Here is a 25607-nt window from a genome sequence, read left to right as displayed (position 1 = left end):
TATTTGCCTTTCCTTGTGCTTATTTTGGAAAAAGAGCATTTTGCCTCTCATTGAATGTTCTACTGCTTTACTTGCTCTCAGTTCATTATCTAGCTAGTTGGATAAAGTAGTGCATTTTTACACTCTTTCAAGCTCTTTTCTGTGTTTTTTACATGAAGAAGACTGAGGATTTTCCATCTAGTGGCAGTGGGTGGTAGCTTGGTCTGCATAGGTTGGGGAAACATACTAGAGATTCCTGCTTGCAGTTGTTTATTGGCCAGAGGCCTTACTAAGCAGCTTACCTTGTCTTTAGTGCCTGTATAATTTCTGCACAGTTGAGTGTCTGTTGGCTCATTTCCACAAAACAAAGTATTTTTGCTGAACAGACACACTTTTATAAGCTGTTTAAAGTACACTGCTGCTGGTATCTTACATTACTTATTGTGAATCCTTGTGCCTTTCCTTAAGTTTATGTTTGTGGTAGCATTTCACTCCATACACTCTTCTACTGTGCTTTTACATTAGGAGGACTGGGATTATTCATCTGGTGACAACAAGTGTTTGTTTGGTCTATCTGAGTTGGGGAAACACACAAAAGGGCTCTCAGTGTAGTCATTTTATTGGCCAGAGGGGTCAGTAGTCAGTTTTCTGTTTTTCCAGTGCTGGTATAAATTTGGCACATTTTCACAGAACTGCTCACCGTGCCAGTGCCCTGTGCAGACACAAACATCTAGAAGCATATTTTCCCTTTAGAACTGCTTATAAATGGGGTAGCCTGTAAAGCAGTAAACAAAGAGAAAATACCTTGCACACTGACAAACTTAGAGCAGCAAGTTTGAGCATCGAGTGGCAATACTGTTAAATTTAGTATTTTACAGCCTAGACTCCCTCCAACCCACCAAAAAAAGCAGTTTAATAGCCTTATGTAAGCTCCCATATGTCACACCCTTGTAGCTCACCAACTAGGGGACAGGACAGCATGGATATGCAATTTCCTAATTGCTCTGCAGCCAGCCTGGTAGATATGAGAATATTGAGACAATGCAGCAATTGTCTCGTGTTTACTGACTACCACTTAATCCTTAAATTAATAGATACAGTATGCAAGTGGTGTACATACACAGTGTCACTGGAGGCTAAACTCTCACATAGAAGCACACATCAGGTTGTCAAAACCACACACAAAGCACTCACCACACAACACTTACAATGACCAATATATGTTGGAGCACTTAACAGCAATCTTCCTAAAGAATAAAGACTGCCTAGAACACCCACCTTTAAAGATTATCTTCAGCAAACTGAAAAGCACTCAACAAAAGCACCACCTAACACCATACTTACAGCCACATTCAGTGAAGCCCAGTATACAAAGCCCATATGACTAGCAAATACACTTCCCAAGATTCTACCCACAGGGTACTCCTTTATAAGACATACTGATACCCCTCTAACTAGGCGGAAAAAGGAGAAGATTATGGGTAGTTACCTATCTGATGCTAAGATCCACCCAAATTCTACATGCAGTCAAGTCACTGCACCATAGGTACCAGCATGATTCCATCATAGTCCACATAGGTGTGAATAACCAGAGACTGGACATTATGTGTCTCGGGCTGGTATGAACCTTCATTAAGCAGCATATTACCTTCACCATGTATGATGCCATGATACTAACAAAAGATGATTGATTTTAACAATTGGCTGAGTTTCTGGTGTCATTCTAAGGGGATCCAGTGTCTGTCAGCAGAGGAAGACATTGTTAACAGACCATGTTGTTTTGCCAAGGATGGTCTGCACCCGACCCCTCTAGGCTTTTGAATACTGGCTAAAACTTTATCCTCCCTGTGAAGGCCGCCAGCCTAGCTAGATAGAATTTTATAGATAATTCTATGTCATTTGTAAATATTGATATAACCCACAGGCTTGGTATACAAATGTAAATAGAACTATATGTCATGATTCAACTATATGTTGTACTGAGCTTCAAAATGTAACCACAGTGCATTCTGCTGAAAGAAAGCTGATAAGTCAAGCATTGTATGACTGTTTGATCTCAAGCTCAGAGACAGGATGTCTGGACTAAGGAATTCTTTCCATTGTCTTAAGACAAGAGTTAATTGCTAGATTTTACATGTAAATGTCTTTTATTGCTGTGGCTTCCTGCAGGTACAGAATTACAGAAAGAAATGTAGATTTTGAGTTTCTGTTAGCCTGGAAAACTAAATCAGAACTGCTAAAAATGATGTAATCTGAAATGACTCAGCAGTACTGTGTTATCAATTTTAGGACAGGGAGAAAGGAAAGCAATTCGGATTTTGTCTGGAGAACATCCCCTCACCAGCATTTGCCTGTTCTGTAAGTAGAATTGAGAACAGTGATTTATTTTAGAGATAGATAGAAATAGCTAGATGAGTCCAGCTGTTTTCTATATTTATGTCAGCCTATTCTACAATATTATATTAAAGCATTTCCTGTGATTTCTGAACTTTTGATTAGCACTGTGTTGAATTGATGAGATCTGTCTTGTGTTTTATTATTTATTATTAAATATTTTTAAACCTTTCAACTGTGGCTGTTTTCTGTAAAGGTAATTTAAGTTCTTAGAGTACATTGCATGTATTTGGTGATACTGTCCAAGTCACTGCAATAGCTTTAGTCCTGTGTCACACCTACTATTTGGATAACAGTAATATTGCACAATGAAATTGGTCACCCTTTGGGAAGGCCTTATTATTAACTGATAAAAGTAGTTCGTAGCAGTGATTACTACCTTATAGCCTGGCAGGAGGGGGCTTAGCGGGAGAACCTGTGCCAGCCTTCCCCAGGAGTGTCTGTGGGTTTATATATAAACCAAATCTCAAAGTGTGTGTGTGTGTGTGTGTGTGTGTGTGTGTGTGTGTGTGTGTGTGTGTGTGTGAGCTACTTGGGCAGGGACATGAAGCACTGGTTGGACAGAGAAGGTACTGGAGGTTTTGGCTTGACTACTCAGCTGGGATCTGAACCCTATAGCTGTGCCAGTGGGGAGTCTTATTAGGGATCTGAAGAGAAAGGGTGAAACAAGCCCCAGACTGACTGTAATCTCTGTGTGCTCTTAAGGGAAATTGTACTTTACTGTGTGTATACTTGTTATCCTTCCCAATATGCACACCCCTCACTGGTACTAGTGGTGAAGATTGAGGCTCCTTGATTACTGGGACAGTGCATGGGCATCACATATTAATTGTTTGGCAGTGGTGGTATATCCACATCAAATATTAATTATTTGATTGTGGTGAGTTAGCCACATCATATACTAATTGGCTTGTAGTGGTGTGGATATTGAATTCCTGTAGCTTGTGGACAGTGATCAGCCATGCAGTGAACAATCAGAGTTCAGATCACAATTGCTTTATTTCTTTTATTAGCTTAGTTAGTCAGGGAGAGCAGGCAAGCATATCATCAGAAGAGTATGGCAAGCTGACAAGGAGCCAGTTGGCTGAGATGTGCCAGGCTAAAGGACTGGTGCATGGAAGCCTAAGGCAGACATGATTGCAGCTTTGGTCACAGCTTATCAGAAAACAGCAACCAGGAGGACGATCAGACTGGCCATGGAGATGTACAACACTCAGAGAATGGACAGCTCAGCCTTTCTGCAGAGGACTTAAAAATCCATCTGGAGCTAAAGAGACTTGAGTTGGAGGCCGTGTTTGGAAATGGAATCTGTGGAGAAGCAGAGGCAGCACAAAAAGGAAATGCTGACTCTTCACCAGAGTTATAGAGGTAATAGGAAGGGAGTAACTGGACCCCAGAAGCACAAATGGGTCAGTAAATGTCTTTCACAGTTTACAGAGGGGGATAATTATGATAGTTTGATTCATATATTTGAGAGGGTATGTAAGCAGTATGATGTTGACCAAAGGCTCTGGGTATGGTTCCTGACCCCCTTACTCCATGGTAAAGCTGTAAATGTACTTCCCAAATTGTCTGACATTGACTGTTTTAACTATAATGCTGTAAAGAATTGTTTGTTAGAATTCTTTAAGCTAACACCTGAAACTTATAGGAAAAAGTTTAGCGAGCATAGACGCAAGGCAGATGAAAGTATGTGTGAATATGTTGCTGAACTGAGCACTTATTTTTATAGGTGGGTGAGTAGATGTCAGGTCACCACTTTTGAAGGGCTGGCAGACCTTTTGGTAAGGGAACAAACCCTTAGCACTTTGTGTGAGGACATGAGGATCTGGTTAGCTGATGGACAAAGTGCTACTTTAGATGCACTGGGGAGGAAGGGAGACCTATACCTAGCAAGCAAGGCAGCCCTGCACAAGAAAGGGACCCCCAGTACTGCTCATGGGTCTAAAGGAACCCATGGTGGACAGCCCAGACTACCCCAACAGAATCTGCCAGTAGCAGGGGAAGCCACTAGTCCAGGTACACATCCAGGACCTACGGTTAAATGTTTTGAATGCAACCAGTGGGGCCATGTGGCATATAGATGTCCATGGAGGCAAGGTGGGGAACAAAAGTTGAGACAGACAGTAAGTGGGAAGGACAAAATGCCAACAGTAGGTTGTCTTGAGACAACATGGGTACCAAGCTACCATCATGCAGGTGTCCTGATAGGGAAAGATTTTGATGAGGCAGTACCATGTGTTTATGCAGTTACACACAGTCAGGCAAGGAAACAAGCATATGGGTCTGGTAGCCTGAGTAAACCCGGTCAGAACGCATACTTGCATCCAGGACTGGCAAGGTGGTTACTTCAGGGAGGGAGCTACTCTTTAGCAGTGAGACTGAAGGTGAGCCACAGTTGCTTGTGGGTACTGATGTTCCCTTGGACAGAGTGACTGCAAGGGTAGAGGTGAGTAGTAGTACCCAGGCTGACAGTGAGGCACCGCTGTCAGAGGATACCAGACATCCTGTGGAAAGGGAGCTGGGAAGGGTTACAAAGAGATAGTTGAGACATGCTCAGCTATCAGACCCTACATTGCAAGGCCTGAGGCAGGTAGCTAGTGAGGCACCTGATTCTCAATGGAAGGGGGAATCTGTATACTGGGACAAAGGGTTACTGTATAGAGAGTGGACCCCTGAGGGAGAGCTAGAACATGAGAGGATACAGCAGTCGGTAGTGCCTAGAGCCTACCATCTGCTGCTTCTAGCCATAGCCCATTATATTCTCTTTGCAGGTCATATGGGCATAAAACGTACAAAGAGATGTATTATGCAGAAGTTTTTTTGGCCTGGAATTTCCAGAGATGTAACATGGTACTGCAGGACCTGTGAGCAGTGCCAAAAGGTAGGCAAGGCAGGAGACAAGGTGAGAGCTCCTTTGATGCCTTTGCCTGTGATTGAGGAGCCATTTCATAGGGTAACTATGGATATTGTGAGGCCTCTGAGTACCCCAAGTTCCACAGGGAAAAGGTATATCCTAGTGGTAGTAGATTATGCTACAAGATAACCTGAGGCAGTGGCTTTGTACTCCATTGAGGCAGAAAAGGTGGCAAATGCTTTGTCAGAGGTTTTCAGCAGGGTAGGTTTCCCAAAAGAAATACTGACTGACAGAGTTGCCAATTTCATGTCGGACCTGCTGGCTTATCTGTGTAAGTACTGTGGGATGAAGCACCTCAAGACCACCCCCTACCATCCCCAGACTAATGGTCTTGTTGAGAGGTTAAACTCTACAATCAAGTCCATGCCATGGGCATTTGCAGACCAGTTTAAGAGGGAGTGGGACAAATATTTGCCCTGTCTGTTGTTTGCTTACAGAGACGTTTCCCAGGAATCCACGGGTTTTTCACCCTTTGAGTTGCTGTATGGGCATCAGGTGAGGGGGACTTCTAGATTTAATTTGTCATGAGTGGAAAGGTGAGTGTGAATCCCACAAGGAGTCTGTTGTGGCATACGTCCTAAACATCAGTACAAGGGTCAGGGAACTCTTGGGCTTGGCCCAGGAGAACCTGGCAGAAGCCCAACAACAGAAAAAGGTCTGATATGGCAGGAATGCTCGAGCTAGTAATGGTTCTCATTCCTGTCAGACAAAACAATTTATTTTATTTATTTTATTTTACATTTGTTGACAGGGCTAGTCTAGCTGGATACATGTCCATTTTCAGTAGAGGCCCGGGGAGAAAAGCTCCATGTTGAGTACAACAAGCCACTAACGAACGATATACAAAATAACAATATACAATAAAAAAACACCAAATTAAGTACAATCATAAAAAGTATACAGAAGAATACAGCAAAATGATTTTTTTTTTTAAAGTATTAGGGATGGCCAGAGCAATAAGCATTAATGAGCTATCGGTATCTATGTGAAGACTTCAGTCAAAAGTTACGTCCTGAGCAAAGTTAGAAGAGAAGACTAGATAAAACAGGAGGTTGTAGGTGAGAGGAAGCAGCAGTTAGTCAGGGATAGAATAGGAACATAACCAGTGAGTCATGAGATGAAGCTTAAGCTTCTTTTTGAAAAGAGTATGAGAGCAGAGAGTTGTAAGTTCAGAGGGTAGAGCATTCCAAAGCTTACCAATGGAATTGCAGAAGAGGGAGTCTCTTGCCAAATTGTTGGATCTGCAGGTGTTAATCTGAAGTTTATTAGAAGAGCGTAGGTTTTTCGGATTTTGGTAGAGGGTAAGGAGGCTTGCAAGAATAGGAGTATTGGAGGATTGGTGTAGGGTTTTGTGGGCAATTGTAAGCTGAGAGAAGTGGAGATGGTGTAGAAACTCTAACCAATCAAGTTGTTTAAGATTTAGACAGTGATGAGTTCAAAAAGGAGAGGCAGCAGCAAATCTGGCAATATTATTATAGGATACAGTCAACTTGCTAATGTTGGCTTTAGAAAGGTTTGTATAAATGGGTGAGGCATAGAGCAACGTAGAGATGAGATGTGTTCTGGCTATAGCAGTCCTGGCTGTTGGATTAAGAAAGGGTTTGATTCTATAGAGGGATCCAAGTTTCTTGTTGATCGTTTTTATTGTACTGTTAATATGTGTGTCAAAATTGAGGTTGTTGTCTATAGTTATTCCTAGGAGTTTGGTAGTGAGGTCTGGAGAGATAACTGTACCATCGTTAGATGTAAGTGTAAAATGGATGGGGGTGGACTTACGGGTTGGAGAGAAGAGTAGAAGTTTAGTTTTTTTTGGATTTAGAAGGAGGCAACGTTTTGTAAACCATTGTTCAACAGTATTAAATGCATTCTGGGTGATGTTCTGCAGGTCGGTTTGAGAAGTAGCTGAGCAGATAATAGTGGAGTCATCAGCATACTGAATGCAGGTAGAATGTGGAATTGCTGACTGAAGATCATTAATATAGATGGAAAATAGGAGAGGGCCTAATATGGAGCCCTGAGGGACACCCAGGGAGATAGGTAAGAGATTAGAAAGATTACTGTGCCAAAGTATTGCTTGTTTTCTGTTATTGAGGTAAGATTTGAACCAGTTGATGGCTAATGGGTCTAGCGAAAGTGATTTCATAATATGCAAGAGCAGCTGATGATGAACCATGTCAAAGGCTTTGGATAAATCAACGAAAACTGCAGAGGAAAGAAGGCTGTTGTTGCGTTTATTGTTAATACAATCTGTAAATGATAGCAGGGCCATGGTGGTACTGTGGTAGGGTCTAAAACCATGTTGACAGTTTGCCAATAGTTTATTTTGGAGAAGGTGGTTTAGAAGTTGCTTCTGGATACATTTTTCCATAATTTTTGCCAGAGGAGATAGTAAGGCTATTGGATGAAAGTTAGAGTAGTCACTAGAGTTCCCACCTTTGTGTAGAGGAATAATGTAAGAAATTTTCCAGATGGATGGGATGTATCCTTCACTGATGGTTCTATTAATAAGAATGGATATGGGGTAGGCAATGGATCTGGCACCAATTTGAAGGTATTCTGCTAGGAGTTGGTCAGCAGAAGGGGTGGAAGGTTTCAGTTTTAGTAGAAGAGAGCATATAGTAGAAGTAGGCACTGGTTGAAATTGAAAGGATAGAGGAGGATTTAAAGGTGAGTTAGGCAGATTTGATGTGTCTGGTGAAAGATGGCTAGCAAGAGATTGGATGGTGTTGGTAAAGAATGAATTAAAGGAGTTGGCAGTTTGAATGGGATTATCTGGGTTAGAGCCTAGAGGGTTAGGTGAGGTAGATTGACCTGGGTGCAGAAGTTTGTTAATGCTGTTCCAAAACATTTGAGGCTTATTAAGATGGGTTTGCTGTATTTGGAGGTAGAAGTTCTTTTTATCTAGCACTATGGCTGTTTTAGTATTATTTCTTAGTTGTTTAAAAATTAAATGATCTAATGGATTTTTAGTAGCACGCCATTTAGCCCAGGCTTTGTTTCTCAGATGGATTTTATGCCTAGTAGTATTTGAGAGCCAGGGTGCTGGTTTAGCTTTGCATCTAATAGAGCGTAATGGGGCATGGTGGTTCAGGATGGATAAGAAAGTGGTATTAAAATAGCCTACTGCTTCATCAAGTGGAAGATGTTTTAGTGGAGACCAATTACATTGTTTAAGTTCTGTCAGAAATAGATCATGGTTAAATTGTTTTTTGCAGCGAACAGTCCTGGCAATGTTGGAATGAGTGGGGTTGGTTTTAGATCTGATAAAGTAGGTTAGGGAGTGGTCACTTAGATCATCTGGGAGTATCCCTACATTGTAGGTTTGAAGAGGGTTAGTAAGTATCCAGTCCAAGGTAGTTTCTTTGTTGGTGGGTGGGTTTGTGAGTTCTAGTAGAGGAGTTAATGGTTTGAGTAAAGCCATATAAGTTAATATGGGTGGAAGGGTTACTACTGTTACAGGACAGCCAGTCCTGCAAGCAGCTTAGGAGGGACCCTACAAGGTGGTAAGAAAGGTAAGTGATGTTAACTACATGGTTTAACTGCTAGGCAGGAGCACAAATTGTACCATGTTAACATGATGAAACCTTACCATGATAGAGAGGTCTTTGTGCTGGGTATTTGCAGTGGATTGCAGGAGGAGTCTGAGGGAGATCTGGTGACTGATCTCCTCACTGAGGCTCAGATGACACCTCAGTGGAAGGGGTAGCAATGTCCCAGCAGCTATCTCCTACCCAGGTTCAAGAAATCTGAGCAGTGTTACAGGAGTTTGGGGATATGTTCACTGGGAAACCAGGGTGCACCCAGCTGATGCAGCACCAGGTGGATACAGGACCGAAAAGGCCTATTAGGCAGGCCCTTTATAGGGTGTCTGAGAGAGTCAACCAGACTCTAAGGGAGGAGATACAGGAAATGTTAGAAATAGGGGTAATTCAGGAGTCCAACAGTCCCTGGGCCTCCCCAGTGGTGCTGGTGCCAAAGAAGGAAGGCAGCACCAGGTTCTGTGTGGACTACAGGAAATTAAATAGTCAGAGTCAGATGCTTACCCAATGCCTAGGACAGATGAAGCCATTGAACAGATGGGTGGGACTAAGTATCTTACCACCATTGATCTTACCAAGGGTTACTGGCAGGTGCCCTTGACTCCCAGTGCTAGACAGAGGTCAGCCTTTGTGACTCCTTTTGGCTTGTATGAGTTCACAGATATGCCCTTTGGGATGAAAAATGGCCCAGCACCTTTTCATAGGCTGGTAGATCATACCCTAGCAGGAGCAGGAGGGTTTGCCCTTGCTTACCTAGATGATATTGCCATCTACAGCCATTCCTGGCAAGAGCACCTTCAACACGTCAGGGAGGTGCTGGGCAGACTACAGAGGGCAGGGTTGACCATTAAGCCAAGCAAATGTCAGGTGGGTATGGCAGAGGTCTCCATCCTGGGACATAGAGTGGGGAGTGGTAAGATCAGGCCAGAACCTGCCAAAGTGGAAGCCACTCAGGCATGGCCTGCACCTGTTACCAAAAAGCAGGTGACATCATTCTTAGGGACAGCAGGGTACTACTGAAAGGTTGTCCCCAGTTATAGTACCATAGCTGCTCCCCTCACAGACCTGAAAAGTAAAAACAGGCCAGATAAGGTAGTGTGAACCCCAGCATGTGAGCAGGCATCTCAGAAGCTTAAAGAAGCTTTGGGAGGATCCCCTGTGTTAGCCAGTCCAGATTACAGCAAAGAATTTGTTGCACGGGTGGATGCTTTAAACCATGGGTTGGGGGCTGTACTTAGCCAGATTTCTTCAGCGGGAGAAGAGCACCCAGTGGTTTATCTAAGTCATAGGCTCCAACCCAGGGAGAAATGCTATGCAGCTGTAGAAAAGGGATGTCTAGCCATAGTGTGGGCACTGCAGAAACTTCAACCTTATCTATATGGAAGGAAATTCACTGTAGTTACAGATCACAATCCCATAACATGGTTACACCGAGCCAGCCAGCAAAATAACAAGTTGCTAAGATGGAGCCTAGGGTTGCAAGCATATATGTCAGGGCAGCACCGCAGTGGGGTTAGCAATGCCAACACAGATGGGTTCTCAAGACAGGGAATTGGATAAGGTATACTCAAATAGACCTAACCCTCTCAAGCAACGTTTCTCAAGGATCACTTGAAAAACTAGCTTGTGTTCTCTGGGTGGGGGGGGGGGGGGAGATATGTGAAGGCTGCCAGCCTAGCTATATAGAAATTTGTAGATAATTCTATATCATTTGTAAATATTGATATAATTCACAGGCTTGGTATACAAATGTAAAGAGAACTATATGGTATGATTAAACTATATGTTGTACTGAGCTTTAAAAATTTAACCACAGTGCACTCTGCTGGAAGAAAGCTAATAAGTCAAGCATTGTATGACTGTTTGGTCTCAAGCTCGGAGACAGGATGTCTGGACTAAGGAATTATTTCTATTCATAGGTTCATAGGTAGGTACTAGGCTATCGGCCCAAGGGTCTACGTAAGCCTAGCCAACAAGGTTCCCTGGCTTACGCCACCCAAGAAAGTTATTTTCATGTGCCACTGTCGAGCAGAGACACAGAAGTGATCCCTAGGGTGTATTTCCTAGTTCCCATCCACTCATCAAGATTTTTCTTGAAGAGTGCTAATGAAGAACTTTTCTTGACATAGATGGGTAGCCTGTTCCAGAGTATGGGAAGTCTCTGGGACAGGAATCTATCCCTCCAGCATGTCCTATTTATTGTGGTGACAAGGTTTAGGTCCCTAGAGCGTGTAGCTCGGAGGGATTTGGATTTCTTTAGGTGTAGCATGTCCAACAGCTCTGGGTTTGACATAGCTTTATATGTTAGGCAGAGATCACCTCAGAGTAGGCGATATGCTACGGATTTTGTCTTGGGACAAGAGTTAATTGCTAGATTTTACATGTAAAATATCTTTTATTGCTGTGGCTTCCTGCAGGTGCAGAATTTCAAAAAGAAATGTAGATTTTGAGTTTCTGTCAGCCCGGGAAACCAAATCAGAACTGTTAAGAATGATGTAATGTGAAATGACTCAGCTGTACTGTGTTATCAATTTAAGGACAGGGAGAAAGGAAAGCATTTTAGATTTTGTCTGAAGAACATCCCCTCACCAGCATCTGCTTGCTCTGTAAGTAGAATTGAGAATAGTGATTTCTCTTTGAGATAGATAGAAATAGCCAGATTAGTCTAGCTGTTTTCTATATTTATGTCAGACTATTCTACAGTATTATTTTAAAGCATTTTCCTGTGATTTCTGAACTCTTGATTAGCACTGTGTTGAATTGGTGAGATTTGTCTTGTGTTTTTATTATTTATTATTAAATATTTTTAAACCTTTCAACTGTGGCTGTTCTCTGTAAAGGTAATTTAAGCTCTTAGTGTGCACTGCATGTATTCGGTGGTACTGTCCAAGCCACTCCAATAGCTTTAGCCCTGGGTCACACTTACTATTTGGATAACAGTAATATCACACAGTGAAATTGGTCACCCTTTCGGAAGGGTCTTTTAAGTAGCTGATAAGAGTAGTTGGTGGCAGTGATCACCACCTTATAGTCTGGCAGGAGGGGTGTTAGCTGGAAAACCTGTGCCAGCCTTCCCCAGGAGTGTCTGTGTGTTTGTATATAAACCAATCTCAAAGTGTGTGTGTGTGTGTCAGCTACTTGGGCAGGGACACGAAGCACTGGTTGGACAGAGAGGGTACTGGAGGGTTTGACTTGACTATTTGGCTGGGATCTGAACCCTTTAGCTGTGCCAGTGGGAGTCTTATTGGGAATCTGGAGAGAAAGGGAGAAACCAGCCCCAGACTGTGATCTCTGTGTGATCTTAAGGGAAATTGTACTTTACTGTGTGTGTGTACTTGTTATCCTTCCCAATGTGCATGTCTCTCACTGGTGCTAGTGGCAAGGATTGAGGCTCCTTGATTACTGGGCCAGTGCACGGGCATCACACTCCCCCATGGAGCCTTTTTTAGGCAATGCCAAATTGACAAACCTACTGACATAGCAAAATCAGCTCAACTGAACCTCATGGTGTTACTGGTCAATGCCAGGAGCCTAAATAAAAAGCTAAACTCCCTCCAAGCCAACCTCACCCTGGAGAATATAGACATGTGTACAATTATAGAGACATGGTTTAAAGCTGCAGAAGTACCCCATCAGTGCAATGTTTCAGTGCCTACCACACTTTTAGACAAGTAGGTGGAGGTGCCTCAGTATATATCAGTAACAAGCAAGCCTCTAGGCTGGTTAAACATGATGCTACACTGGAACTTCTCCACATGCAGGTCACTAAATATAAAATCCTATACCATATCTGTAGGTTACCCTCTACATCCCACCAAACTCACAGCGCATACCTAAACCTACTGGAGACACTCACTATCCAACCTATCACCTTACTTATAGGGGTCTTTACCCTGGGAATCCTACATAGCCCCATAGCTGCAGGCACAGAGATTCCTGATTTCTTAAACACAAACATCCTTAACCAGTTAGTGCATATGACAACTAGAGGTTCCAGTATATTGGACCTCATACATGGAAGACTGCTGCATGGACTACCCCCAATGTCAAGTCCTCCCTGATAAGGTCTGACCGTAAAGCAGTCTCCTTTGAAATCAAAATCAACTTGGTAACCCCAGTAAACCCAGTAATAGTTAAGAACTATTCCAAGGCAAAATAACTTTTATTAAACAATAGTTTGTCAAAATTCAATGCCCCTCCAAACCCAGAGAACACAGCAGCCTATGCAGTATTGTTCACAGAAACTCTGTACAGCCATGAAAATGACTGCATAGAGGTTGTTGTGCCTACCAGAAGTAAGCCCAAAACTAACTCCAAAAACAAGCTACCCTGGTAGCATCCCATATTAAACAGGTTCTATAACAAAGGGAAAAATCATGGCTAAAATCAGGAAGTGTAACCCCCATAAAGATAAAAACTCTCTTATCAAAATAAACAGGCAGCTAAGAGGGCTAGTTAAATCCAGTGAAGCCAGTTTTGAAGTCAAGATAGTCTACCAGGCAAAAGACAACCAAAATGCCTTTTTCAGCTATGTCAGAAACCTCAAAGGCAGCACACAGCAGTGTGCTTAACTGGAGGTTAATGGTGTCACACTCACTGAGCCGGGTGATATAGCGAATCTGCTGGCTGAAAAATTGAGTTCCCACTTTACCCCCCCCCCCACTTAACCCCAGCCACCTCTCAAGAAATACTTTCAAACATAACCCTTCCATCTATAAAAAGAAAGAACGGCCTGGCTGTGCTTGCTAAGGCGAAAAACACAGCTTCAATCACCCTGGTAACATCCCAGGATGCCTCCTGAATAGTCTAAAATATGACCTATCAAGGCCACTGAAGTTACTATTTAACTGCAGTCTTAAAACTGAATGGAGGACTGCAACAGTCATCCTCTTTATAAGGGTGGACCATCAACAGATCCCAGAAACTACAGGCCCATTAGTCTGACTAGTCTTATATGGAAAACAATGGAAAGAATTATCATGTAATTGATCAAGAAAGGCATAAGAGACCTTTAGACACTGTAGCCATCCCAGTTTGGCTTTGTAAAAGGAAGGTCATGCCTACTAATCCTGGTGCACTTCTTTGAGATGGTCACTGAGGCGATAGATGAGGGTAAAACAGCTCATACCTCCTACCTTGACCTGGCTAATGCATGTGATGCAACAGCCCACTCAGGCATTATTTACAAACTTATGGAATTAGGCATAGTCCCCTATACAACATGCTGGATAGCCAGCTGGCTCATGGATAGGATCCAGGAAGTTAGAATGGGTGAGACCACCTCCTCAAAGAGGCCAGTCACCAGTGGAGTCCCTCAAGTCTTTGCGCTGGGTCCACTCCTCTTTGGCATCTACTTCTCAGAAATCAAGGCCAATGCCAAAGGTCTCTCGCTGACCAGACTTGCATATGATTGCAAATTGGGAGCAGTCATAGAATCCCCCCAAAATACTAACATCGTATAAGAGGGTCTAACAGAAAAATGACTGGTGCTAAAGCCATGGCTTAAAACACAGTGCCAAGAAATGCATTATAGTACCTTTTGGAAAGTCGGTCATCCAAGGAAACTACATAATCAATAAAACACCCCTAAGAATTGACCCCCTAGTCAGTAATCTGGAACACATGTAGTCAGCAACCTGACCTTTGACCAATATGTATCTAAGATAATAAAGAAATCCTCCTATGTTGCTCAGCTTATAAATAAGTGCATGGTATCTAGGTCAAGGAGAGTCATTGTACCACTATACTCAGCCCTAACCAACCCATCATTAACTATAATGTCTCCTTCAGTATCTAATTTACCAGACGCATACAGTAACTGGAGCTTCTGCAAGGGTTCCTTACAAAATTAATACAGGGCATAAACACAATGTCCTATGTAGATCGCCTCAATCCTCAGTCTCCTACAGAGTACTGAGAGGTGATCTGTGCATGGCATACAAGAGGTCCCTGGACCCTGCCCTGATGAACCTTTTGCACATCTGCAAAACAAACAGCATCAGAACTGCTAGCTCTGACGACTTAAATTTTGCCTGCAATGTAAATAGAACATGTTGGAGAGCGATATGTATCTCAGGGAATTCCCTTTCTTTAGAACACGCTTCCCATCCATGTGAAACAAAGTCTTTCTCTAACCCTATTTAAGAGTAACTTGGACCATTGGATGGGAAAATCAAAAATTCACACTGGTCTGACGTCTATGTCTCTGATGGACAGAGGCATTCAGTAAATCATGTCATAACCAACAATCACCCGTATATAAATGTCTAAAACATATAACTTTTGGGAGACATTTGGGTTGCATGGCTAGGCTTATAAAGGCCGTAGAGGTTGTTAGCCTTGTATACACCTATGAACCTATGTGCAGGTTGTACAGAATGCTATGGTGCATCTTTCTGTCTGATGTAAATTGCTATTTGGCATTTTACACAAATTCTACCCAAACTGCACTAACTGCCAGTGCCCTGTAGGTGTCAGTATAACATTATGGTGCAAACCCCGTTTGGTTTGTGCTCCCTCTTACATAAAAATAAATAAATAAATAAGAATTCTTGTTCCTTCTCAGTCATTTGGTCCTCTCCTCTTGACATGTAGGACATTTGTAGTGACTCTCTACTTTCCACTCGATCACTCTTGTTGAAGATGGTTTTCTTTTCCTTTTTCCTGACCTGTGGAATTCAGTCCCAGCTGGAATCAGATATGAAACAATTATAGAGGTCTCTAAAAGATACGCAATTCATAAAAGTACTTTACATCAGATAAATTTTAGTCATATTACGAGTCCCGTCTTTTTACTTATATTATTGAGTTTAGTGCATTTTGATTGTACAAGACAAAGTTCCAAATGTTTATACTTCATAAATAGTTATGTTGTTTGTCTTACTTTAATCTTTCATTTATTTATCTGTACCATTCCTAAGTTTAGGCTTTTTAAATAAGTTGAACTAAACTGAAAAGGAAATGGAATTTAGTCATACTTGTGAGATATAGGCTTAGATGAAATGTATGGTTTAGTGTTGTGGAGGGTATCTTGGAAGTCTGCTCACACAGGTCATAATCTGTTTTAGCTACTGTATAATCTGTTTTAGCTACTGTATAGTTTTATTTCATACATCTGATACTTTTGGAGGAAGGTTCATTGCAGTTTAATTTCTCCAAGTGTTTTAGGTTTCTAACATTGTGACAAGAATGGATCCCATTCCTGAGTCAGAGTGCAATTAAAGTTCATGAAATTAGTATTACTTCAGTCTTCGATGATAGCCAAGAATGTTCGTCTTCACACCTGCTATGTGTCCAGAATTGCCTCCTTTTGTAGTTAATATTAATTACGACTGTGAATTATTTTATATTAACTCTGTTGCTCCTACTACTTTTGGGATTGTCTGGGTCTCTTTTTTTCTACATTGCTCTCATTTTTGCTTGCAAATCCTGGTATTATTTGACTTTACCAGAAAGGCTCATCCAGACTCTGCTACACTTTGCTGTGAAGGAAAGGTTAGTTTGCTGTTATTTTTTGTATTTCTGTGTTGTCTTTCTATATTTTGAATACTGTAGTTTGTTTTCTTTACCTTGTGTTTTGCTTGCATTCTGTTTAACAGCATATTAAAACTTCAAAAGAGACCACAGCTCTCTCTGTTCTGAGTCAGGCAGAATTTTTCCCTCCCTCTCACCCATTTAAGTTGTCTTGTTAAATACCACTGTCTTTCTAGTTGCCCGCCTCTTATGTTAATCTGACCATATATCTCATTTCTCTCTACTTTCACTGGCTTATGTGAGTAATCACAAAACCATCACTTTTGAAATCCCACCCCTTCAATTATTTAAATTTATTGGCCATCCTACAGTATTTCATAGTACCAAAATACAAAAGTAACCACCCCTTTCAGTCCATCTTGCTGTTTTAAAAATAGTAACTCTCCACTAAACCTTAACTTTTAAACAGGTAAAACTCAAGTTACCTACTTTCATATCTAACTTCTCTAGTGCACACTGCAGAGTGCATTCTTTTCAATCTTACCTTTAAGCATCCCTGTTACTAGCACTTTCTCTAATACCTAAAAGATCATCTCTACTTGACTCCAAGTAGACTTTTCTCTATCTGTTAAACCTAGCACTTGTTCCTACAGTACTTATTACCTTGATACGGCACTCTTATAGATAGCACCCCAAAAAGGCAAACCCCATTTCTCGGTCACTCACGTGCCCCGGAATCTCTTTTAAAGTTTTTTGTCTAGTCCTTCTAGCATGTCGAGGGATCAGTTGCTAGTGTCCTCTCCTGCTCAGCTGGTGAACCTGGGAATATTGAGGCAATGTTACAATTGCCTCATGTACACAGAACAACCCTCTCCTCCTCCCACAAAACACAAATACATGCGAGAGATGCAACTATACGGCCAAACTGGAGGCTGAGCTCTCTCAACATAGGACTGGCAAGACCAGTCAGGAGGAGAAGGTTACCACACACACTATAGACCCAGTCTCACATAGTACCATCACAACCTCAAATCATACACATAAACACACAAAGACATACTCGGCTCTGATCAAAAATCTACCAAAACAGCAGAGGCCACCAAAGCAGACACCCAAACAACCACCACCTCAGAACAGAACACCTGCAACACATAGACCTCACAGTCAGAGTGTCAAACAGTCACAGCCCTTAAGGCCAAACACAATGCCAGACACACTAGTCATTGGTGACTCCATAGTCAGACACACTGACGTCCCGCTCACCAGACTGAGTAAGGAGAAGGTCACAGTAAGCTGCCTGTCGGGCGCTAGAATCCGCCACATAACGCAAGCACTCAGGTCTCTCAACAGCAGGTACAAATATGACTCAGTCATTGTCCACGCTGGTGTAAACGACCTGAGACGCACCTCCTTGGACTACATGAAAAGAGACATTGAGGAGCTCTCTGATTATGTAGCCCAGGCAGGTATGACCCTGACCTTGAGCAGTATCCTACCTTCACCAAGAATGATGCCACAATACAGAGATAAGATGATCAGCTTTAACAATTGGCTTAAACTCTGGTGTCATTCAAAGGGGATCCAATGTCTGTCTGCCTGGGATGACATGCTGGACAAGCCACGCTGCTTCGCAAGGGACGGCTTGCACCTGTCACCCTGGGATTCGGATATTGGCAAAGGCTCTTGCCACCCCATAGTGCCTTTTTAGGCAAGGCTCAAATTCTAAACCTACCACCCTAGAACACAAAAAGGAAAAAACTAAGGGTAATGCTGCTCAATGCCAGAAGTCTAAATCTCAAAATGCACGCACTCGAGGCCCTTCTCAGTATGGAGAACATCGATGTCTGTGCAGTGACAGAAACCTGGTTCAAGGCTCCTGAGAGCACCCCAGCACTATCAGGTTTTACCTCTTATCATGCGTTCCGGCCCCAAAATCCGGACAATACCAAGAAAGGAGGGGGTATCCATATTCATCAAAGACACCCACACCTCAAGACTGGTGGCAACGCACGATGCATCGGAGACCATCCAGGTGCAATTAACCATAGGCAAGACTGCTCTGCAAATTGTAGCATGTTACAGGCCACCCTCACAAACTCAGGAACCTCACATGGCCTTCCTGAAAACACTAGAGGGATAAATGTATCACCAAACACCATCATACTAGGTGACTTCAATTACCCTAATATAGACTGGGAACACTACTCAAGCCCAAACACCCTAGCCCAAAAGTTCCTGGAATTCATAAACTCAAATGCCATGGAACAACTAGTCACCATCCCCACAAGAGGAGAAAACATACTTGATCTCATCATCACGAACATGGGAGCACAATGTTCAACACCGGAAGTATACCCCTCACTGGTGAGATCAGATCACAAACTAATCTCGCTGGAGGTCCTCATCCCACCCCCACCTGAAATAAAAAAGACCACAGTAAAGAACTTCTCGAAGGCCGACTTCACACTTCTAAAGACTAGTGTGGTCTCCTTTAAGGCCCCCGAGCCGACGGAAAACAGTACTCAAGCCGCTGAATCACTTACAAATGCCTTCTACCAGCACCTGCAGGACTGCATGGATAAGGCAATCCCAAGCAAAACAAAGACTCTTTGTACCAAAGGCAAGCATCCACTCTGGTGGACCCCAGCCATAAACAAACTCTACAACAAAAGGAGGAAGCTACTACAAGATAGAGCAAAATCCTTAAAAGGTAAGACACCCTTGATCACTATAAGTAAAAACTAAGAGCTCTCATAAAATCATCCAAAGCAAATTTTGAGAGAAAAATAGCTAAAGACTCAAAAGACAATCATAAGGCCTTCTTTAGCTATGTTAGAAACCTGGGAGGAAACTCCCAGATATGCTCAGAACTAGTTCAAAATGATGTGAAGATTACTGATCCTACAGACATTGCCAACATACTGGCTGACAGGTTCAGTGCAAACTTCTCCCCTCCCCCAAAAGGAGAGATATCTATACCAAGCGATTGCAGCCCCCAAACATCTCCAACGCCCAAGTGAGAACTGCTCTCTCCAAAGCAAAAACACAGCATCCATGGGACCTGATGGTGTCCCCGGCTGTGTGCTCCACGAACTCAACGAGGAATTAAACCCACAGCTAGGACAGCTGTTTAATCATAGTCTTACCTCTGGATATGTACCCAGGAGTGGCGCACTGCAACTGTGGTCCCACTTCACAAAGGCGGTGCCTCCACCGACCCTGGAAATTACCGTCCCATTAGCTTGACAAGCCTTATCTGCAAAGCCATGGAGAGGATCATAATGGACCTCATAAATAAAGACACAGGGAATTTGCAGACTTTGGATCCATCCCAGTTTGGCTTTGTCAAAGGCAGATCATGCCTTCTAAACTTGGTTGACTTTTTCGAAACAGTCACCAAAGCCATTGATGAGGGAAAGGCAGTCCATACAGCCTACCTCGATCTGGCTAAGGCCTTTGATACAATACCCCACTAGGGTATCATTGAAAAACTCATCAGCTTAAATGTTAACCCATACATCACAAGATGGGTTGCAAACTGGCTGAGTGACAGAACCCACAGGGTCAGAGTTGCTGGCGCCATGTCAGACTCAAAGCCTGTCACAAGTGGTGTACCACAGGGCTCAGTCCTGGGCCCACTCTTGTTTGGCATCTACTTTTCCGAAGTACAAGCAAACACAGGAGGGTTATGGCTGACAAAGCTTGCAGATGACTGCAAACTGGGCCATAGTAGAAAACACATCTGACACAGATATCCTTCAGAAGGGTCTCACAGAAACGGATAACTGGTGCCAGAGCCATGGCCTAAAGTTAAACGCCCAAAAATGCATAGTCATACCCTTCGGGAAAAACAAGGTTACCCCTAGCTACCAAATAGGTGGCAATCCACTGAGTACAGAAGAAGTTATCAGGGACCTGGGGACCCAGGTTGATAGTAGTCTGTCATTCGACACCCATGTAGCTAAAGTAGTTAGGAAGACCTTCTACATTGCCCACCTTATCATGAAGGGATTCTCATCTAGATCAAGGGAGGTCATAGTCTCCCTATACTCATCACTCATCAGACCAATGATTGAATACAATGCCCCATTCGGAATGTATCTGACCCGACACTTGCAGCAGCTGGAGAGGCCACAAAAGTTCCTCACCAAAAGGATAAAGGGTCTCAAACATCTGTCCTATGCTGCCCGACTGAAAGAACTCCAGCTCTATTCAGTCGCTACCGCTTGCTCAGAGGTGACCTTTGCCTAACATACAAGGCCATGTCAAACCCAGATTTGATGAATATGCTTCACCTCAAAAATCTAGATCCGTCAGAGCCACAAGGGCAGGAGACTTAAACCTCGACACGGCTATTAATAGGACGTGCTGGAGGGATAGATTCATCACCCAAAGACTCCCTATGCTGTGGAATAAAATCCCGGTATATGTGAGGCAGAGCACCTCGCTGGCCTTGTTCAAGAGAAATCTTGACCAATGGATGGGAGATCGCAGATATACCCCAGGGATTACCTCAGTGTCACTGCTCAACAGAGGCACAGCAAAATAATGGGTATAGTTCCCCATACTAAAGGGGTGGCTTAAGCCACAAAACTATGGGCTAGGCTTGTAAATGCCCTCGGGCAGATAGCCTAGTATGAACCTATGAACCTATGAACCTATTTAAGTCTCTCAGCATGCAAGACGCTACAATTGCTGGGTATAGCAAATACAGTAATCAATGTTACTTTTGTCTGTTTTTCCTTCGACTACCTAGTTTTCTTTTGTTTATTTTTTGGAATATTGGTAATGGGTGATCCCATGTGATATCGGCTTCATCATTGTTGATAATGCTTTGTGGTTCATGTTTCCAGTGCTTCTCAGCTACTTCTATAATGTAGTTTTTGTACAATCTTAAATGCAACAGTCTTTCCAGATTATTTTGCCTTTCAGTATAAAGACCTTCAGCCATCAGTGCATCAAAACTGCAACGAGATGTGTAACTGTTTCTAGTACTCTTTTACAGAACCTACATTTGTCTGTTTCCTCATCCTTTTTTCAATGGACTTTATAAACAAACTATATATATAGCCCACTGTCATGGGCAGCCATTATTAACCTTTCATCTTTTGGTTTTAATTAATCTGTCCTTAACCATTCCTGCATCAAATCCAGAAGATCTCTATACTTGCCAATCTGTGGACTTTCCACTTTTCTTCCTTGTGTTCTGGTCCTTTTCTTTATATTCTTCTTTCGCTAAAAAAATGTTGTCATCTGATTCTTGTCTACTTTTAGTTTGATATCCATTCTTGCTTTGTTCCAAAATGTTTTTATGAAACCAGATGTCATCACAGACTTCTCTTCACACTTTAGAACTTCCACCATGTTAGGATCTGATGAGGTCATCAAATGTGTATGTCATCCCATGATTGCAAATCTATACATAGCAATTTTGAGGGTCCCATAACTCCTACAGAGTGAGGAATATGTAATCTTAATATGGAAGAAACCTCTAATGTCCCACCACAACTGGGTAATGTGGCTGAGCTTCTTTGTGGTCTCTTTTTGCCATAACCTTAGTAAAAAAGCTGTGAATACATGCATTGCTTTTTATGTATCACTTGATAAGAATACATAATTTTTTGTTTTCTTGTCCAGTTGATTCAATACTTTTTGGGGCTAGTCAATCATACCAAAGCTATAAGTTGGAACAGGAAAAGCAACTCGATTTATAGCTTGGACTTTATTACCAAATGTCCTCTCCTTATTAAGCTTTGTTCTCATTTATTCATGCTTTATTGCTAATCCTTCTTCTATTCCTAAGTATTTATGCACTCCCTTCTGCTCATGTTCCTTTATATGACATTCCTGCCCCAGGTTGATATTTTCTTAGTGGTCTAGCTTTCCTTTTAAAAATGTTGCTTTTGCTTTTCTATGGTCACTACAATGTAACTGATCAATGTAGGGTGTATGTTATGCATCTGTAACATTTAATTATCCATGAATGTGGGATGCTGTCAAATCCTTTTTTATACAATAGAGACAATTATCGGAACTAATTGTACTTGGGCAGTTCAAATAATCAAACTGTTTGGATGATCAAACATACATTGAACCAGATAAAAAAAAAATTCTAAAATCTTCTTTTTTCTGCACGGAGGGAATACGCTTTTCAACCATTCAGTGATTCCAGTGGACAATAAATAATATTTTTTACACACAAGTGGGCTGCAAGCTCAAACAACACACACAGGCAAATACGTATAATGTTTACATATTCAGACTTTATGATTTTTCTTGCTGGAAAACTTTGGAAGGCTGCATTTAGATAATTGACATTTGGATAATTGATGTTCAGATAACTGACTCTCTACTGCAATCATGCCACACTAAGATTCTTCACCTTTTCACAGCTTTCTGTTATGGCTTGGTTTAATAACAGATGATCCTTTGTTACATATGGCTCTCTTTTCTTTCATTTGTATTTTAGTGCCATGACTGATTTTGTAGATGGCTATAAACTCTGTCTGCATCAATTCCAGTATGACTGTGTGAGTGCGGTCATGTGTGTGTGTCTGTGTGTGTGTGTGTGTGTGTGTGTGTGGGGGGGTGTGCACGTGTGGTTGATCCCCTCACGTTGGTGTGCTTAAGGTGAAGTGCAAATTAATTGTTATGCAGCTGGATGTATAATGTTGTATAGTGTTATTACCCTGATGATATCAATGTAATTGATGATAACAGTACAACAATGGCAGAATTTGCTGTTTTGCTTTGCCCTGCTGTGCCAATATAAGCACATTGATACTTTAAGTTTCCATTTGTTGGTTCTCTGTGATAATAAATCAAAAGGTGTACAATTTAGAAATATTGTATCTCCATTTGAATTGAGGCATGTGATTCGTCTTCTACTTTGTAAAACAGAAAGACACAAGATGGGTTTCATTCAATATATAGCCTGGAACTGTGCCACTGAACTCTCAGTTTAAAATGCATCACGAAAGGTACTTTATTTTGCAGCTTATGCAAACCAGTATCATCCTCTGAAAATATTTTGCCACATACTTTTCTCTTCACTCTTATTGCTTTTTTAACTTTTGCTAATACCTAAATAATAATAAATTATGCAAACCAGTATCATCCTCTGAAAATATTTTGCCACATACTTTTCTCTTCACTCTTATTGCTTTTTTAACTTTTGCTAATACCAAAGGTGGAAAATATCTTTTTACCTTTTTTCTCCTTTCCTCTCACTCAGACCTCTGTTCAAACCTCTGCTGCTTCCAACACAGAGGTACAGGGAGGTGCCACTCACAGGTTGCAGTACATTGGCTGCACAGCAGACATCTTCACATTTTACAAATTCAGAAGCTTTCTTTACCACAGTTGTTTAAAATAGTCTGTAGGTTTGGGCCTTTGTCCTGCCATTATTTTAGGTTTTGTTCAGATTTCTGGTGCTAAGAGGTTGAGAGGTATGAGCCAGGTTCCTGGTACTCCACAAGTAAATCCATACTTAGGCCTCCTGAACTCTGCATGTAAACCCACATTTAGGCTTCTAACATATCACAGCTTCATTTTGGTAGGGGGTGCCCCAAAAGTCTCCAACCTTGGTCTCAGATAATCCCTCTTTAAGAGATGCACATGTCCCTACCATTTTGAGCTATAGGCCTTGCTTTTAAAAATCATTGCTATATTATATGGTGCGCGCACGTGTGTGTGTGTGTGTGTGTGTGTGTGTGTGTGTGTGTGTGTGTGTGTGTGTGTGTGTGTGTGTGTGTGTGCAGTGTGTCAGGCAAGTGGGGCATATTCAGAACTGTATACTTATAACAGTGTGTCAGAGGGCTGCCCCCGGACCATTTTTACTAGTGGTATATTATTACCACAGAATGTTTGTCTCTGCTTCCTCCCCTTATAATTTCTACAATACTTTGATGTGAGAGAAGACCTGACCACTTATGATGTCCTGTGATACATCAGTTATCAAGCTACAGGATATATTATTTAGCCAGCAGTGTCTGAATTTCTGCATGTGTTTATTCCTGTCTCTGTGATCACATATTAGTTCTGTGACGACTGTGCCCTGGCCCAGCAATCAAGGAGCCTCAATCCTCACCACTAACACCAGGGAGGTTGTCTCCTAGAAGAGGAAAGGATAACTAATACACACAGTAAAGTACAATTTCCCTTAAGTGTACACAGAGATCACAGTCAATCTGGGGCTGGTTTCTCCCTTGTTCTCCAGGTCCCCAATAAGACTCCCCAGTGGCACAGCTATAGAGTTCAGATCTCAGCCTAGCTGGCAAGCTAACCTCCAGTACCCTCTCTGTCCAACCAGTGCTTTGTGTCCCTGCCCAGGTAGCTGACACACCACACACACTTTGAGATAAGTATTTAAACAACTTCATAGACACTCCTGGGAAAGACTGACACAGATTCTCTAGCTGTGCCCCTTTACCAAGACTATACGGTAGTAATTTCTGCCACCACCAGCTTAATAATATCAGCTACCCAAAGGCCCTTAAAACGGTGTCCAATTATTACTGTGCAATATTATTATCCAATTGGTAATGTAACTATTCAGTCTAAGGCTTATTAGAGTGGCCTATTACGATAACCTCTATAAATATGCAATGTACTCTAGAGTCTAACTTGTCCCAACACAAACCAGCCACAGGTAAAGGTTTTTTTAAATATTTAATAATAAATAATTAAAACACAAGACAATACTACTACACCACAGAGATATCTAAGAGTTCAGAGATCACACAGAAACTTAAACTAATACAGTAGTACAGGTCTGATGTCAAAGAAAAACACTTAATCTAACTTTCTAATCTTTAGCTAATCTTATGAGAAAACACAGTGCTTTAATCCTACTTACATACATAAAGAGCATAATAAGCAGTGCTGAAGTTGATGGTCCAAGACAAATGCTTTAAGTCTCTTACTGAACAATAGTTTTTAAAACACTAACAAACAGCTCTGCTAAGGCCCGCCCAAATTACATCATTTTGACACTTAGGTTTTCCCAGTATTCACATTACATCATTTTGACACTTAGTCTGGAGTTCCCAGGCAAACAAACTGCATTATTTAGCAAGCTAACACCTGTTCAGGAAACTACAACAATAAAAGACATTTCACATGTACACTCTAACAATTATTCTTTAAGTTAAGACAATAGAAAGAATGTGTTCAGCCAGATGCTTCGGCATGATTTTTTAGATAATTGTAACTTCAAAGAACATTTGAAATGCTTGGCTCGATTTTCCTTACAGCAGATGGCAATGTTGCATCTTGAAGTTAACATTTTACAGTGTTTTCTTTCA

General features: G+C 41.9%; 1 protein-coding gene across 1 annotated transcript in view; it reads right to left on the bottom strand.

Annotated features, from left to right (window-relative positions):
* LOC122792784 (purpurin-like) overlaps nucleotides 1–21666 on the bottom strand; it is a 199362-nt gene extending 177696 nt beyond the window's left edge. Inside the window, exon 1 of the mRNA XM_044060353.1 lies at nucleotides 21571–21666. Coding sequence (XP_043916288.1) covers nucleotides 21571–21666 — 96 coding nt within the window. The remainder of the gene's footprint in view (nucleotides 1–21570) is intronic.
* Between the last annotated feature and the right edge of the window lie 3941 nt (nucleotides 21667–25607).

The sequence above is a fragment of the Protopterus annectens genome, chromosome 2.part0 (assembly GCF_019279795.1).
Source record: "Protopterus annectens isolate FY-2018-M chromosome 2.part0, PAN1.0, whole genome shotgun sequence".
Classification (NCBI taxonomy): Eukaryota; Metazoa; Chordata; order Ceratodontiformes; family Protopteridae; genus Protopterus; species Protopterus annectens.
The sequence above is the reverse complement of the archived record's forward strand: the minus strand, read 5'-3'. Positions and strand labels throughout refer to the sequence as shown.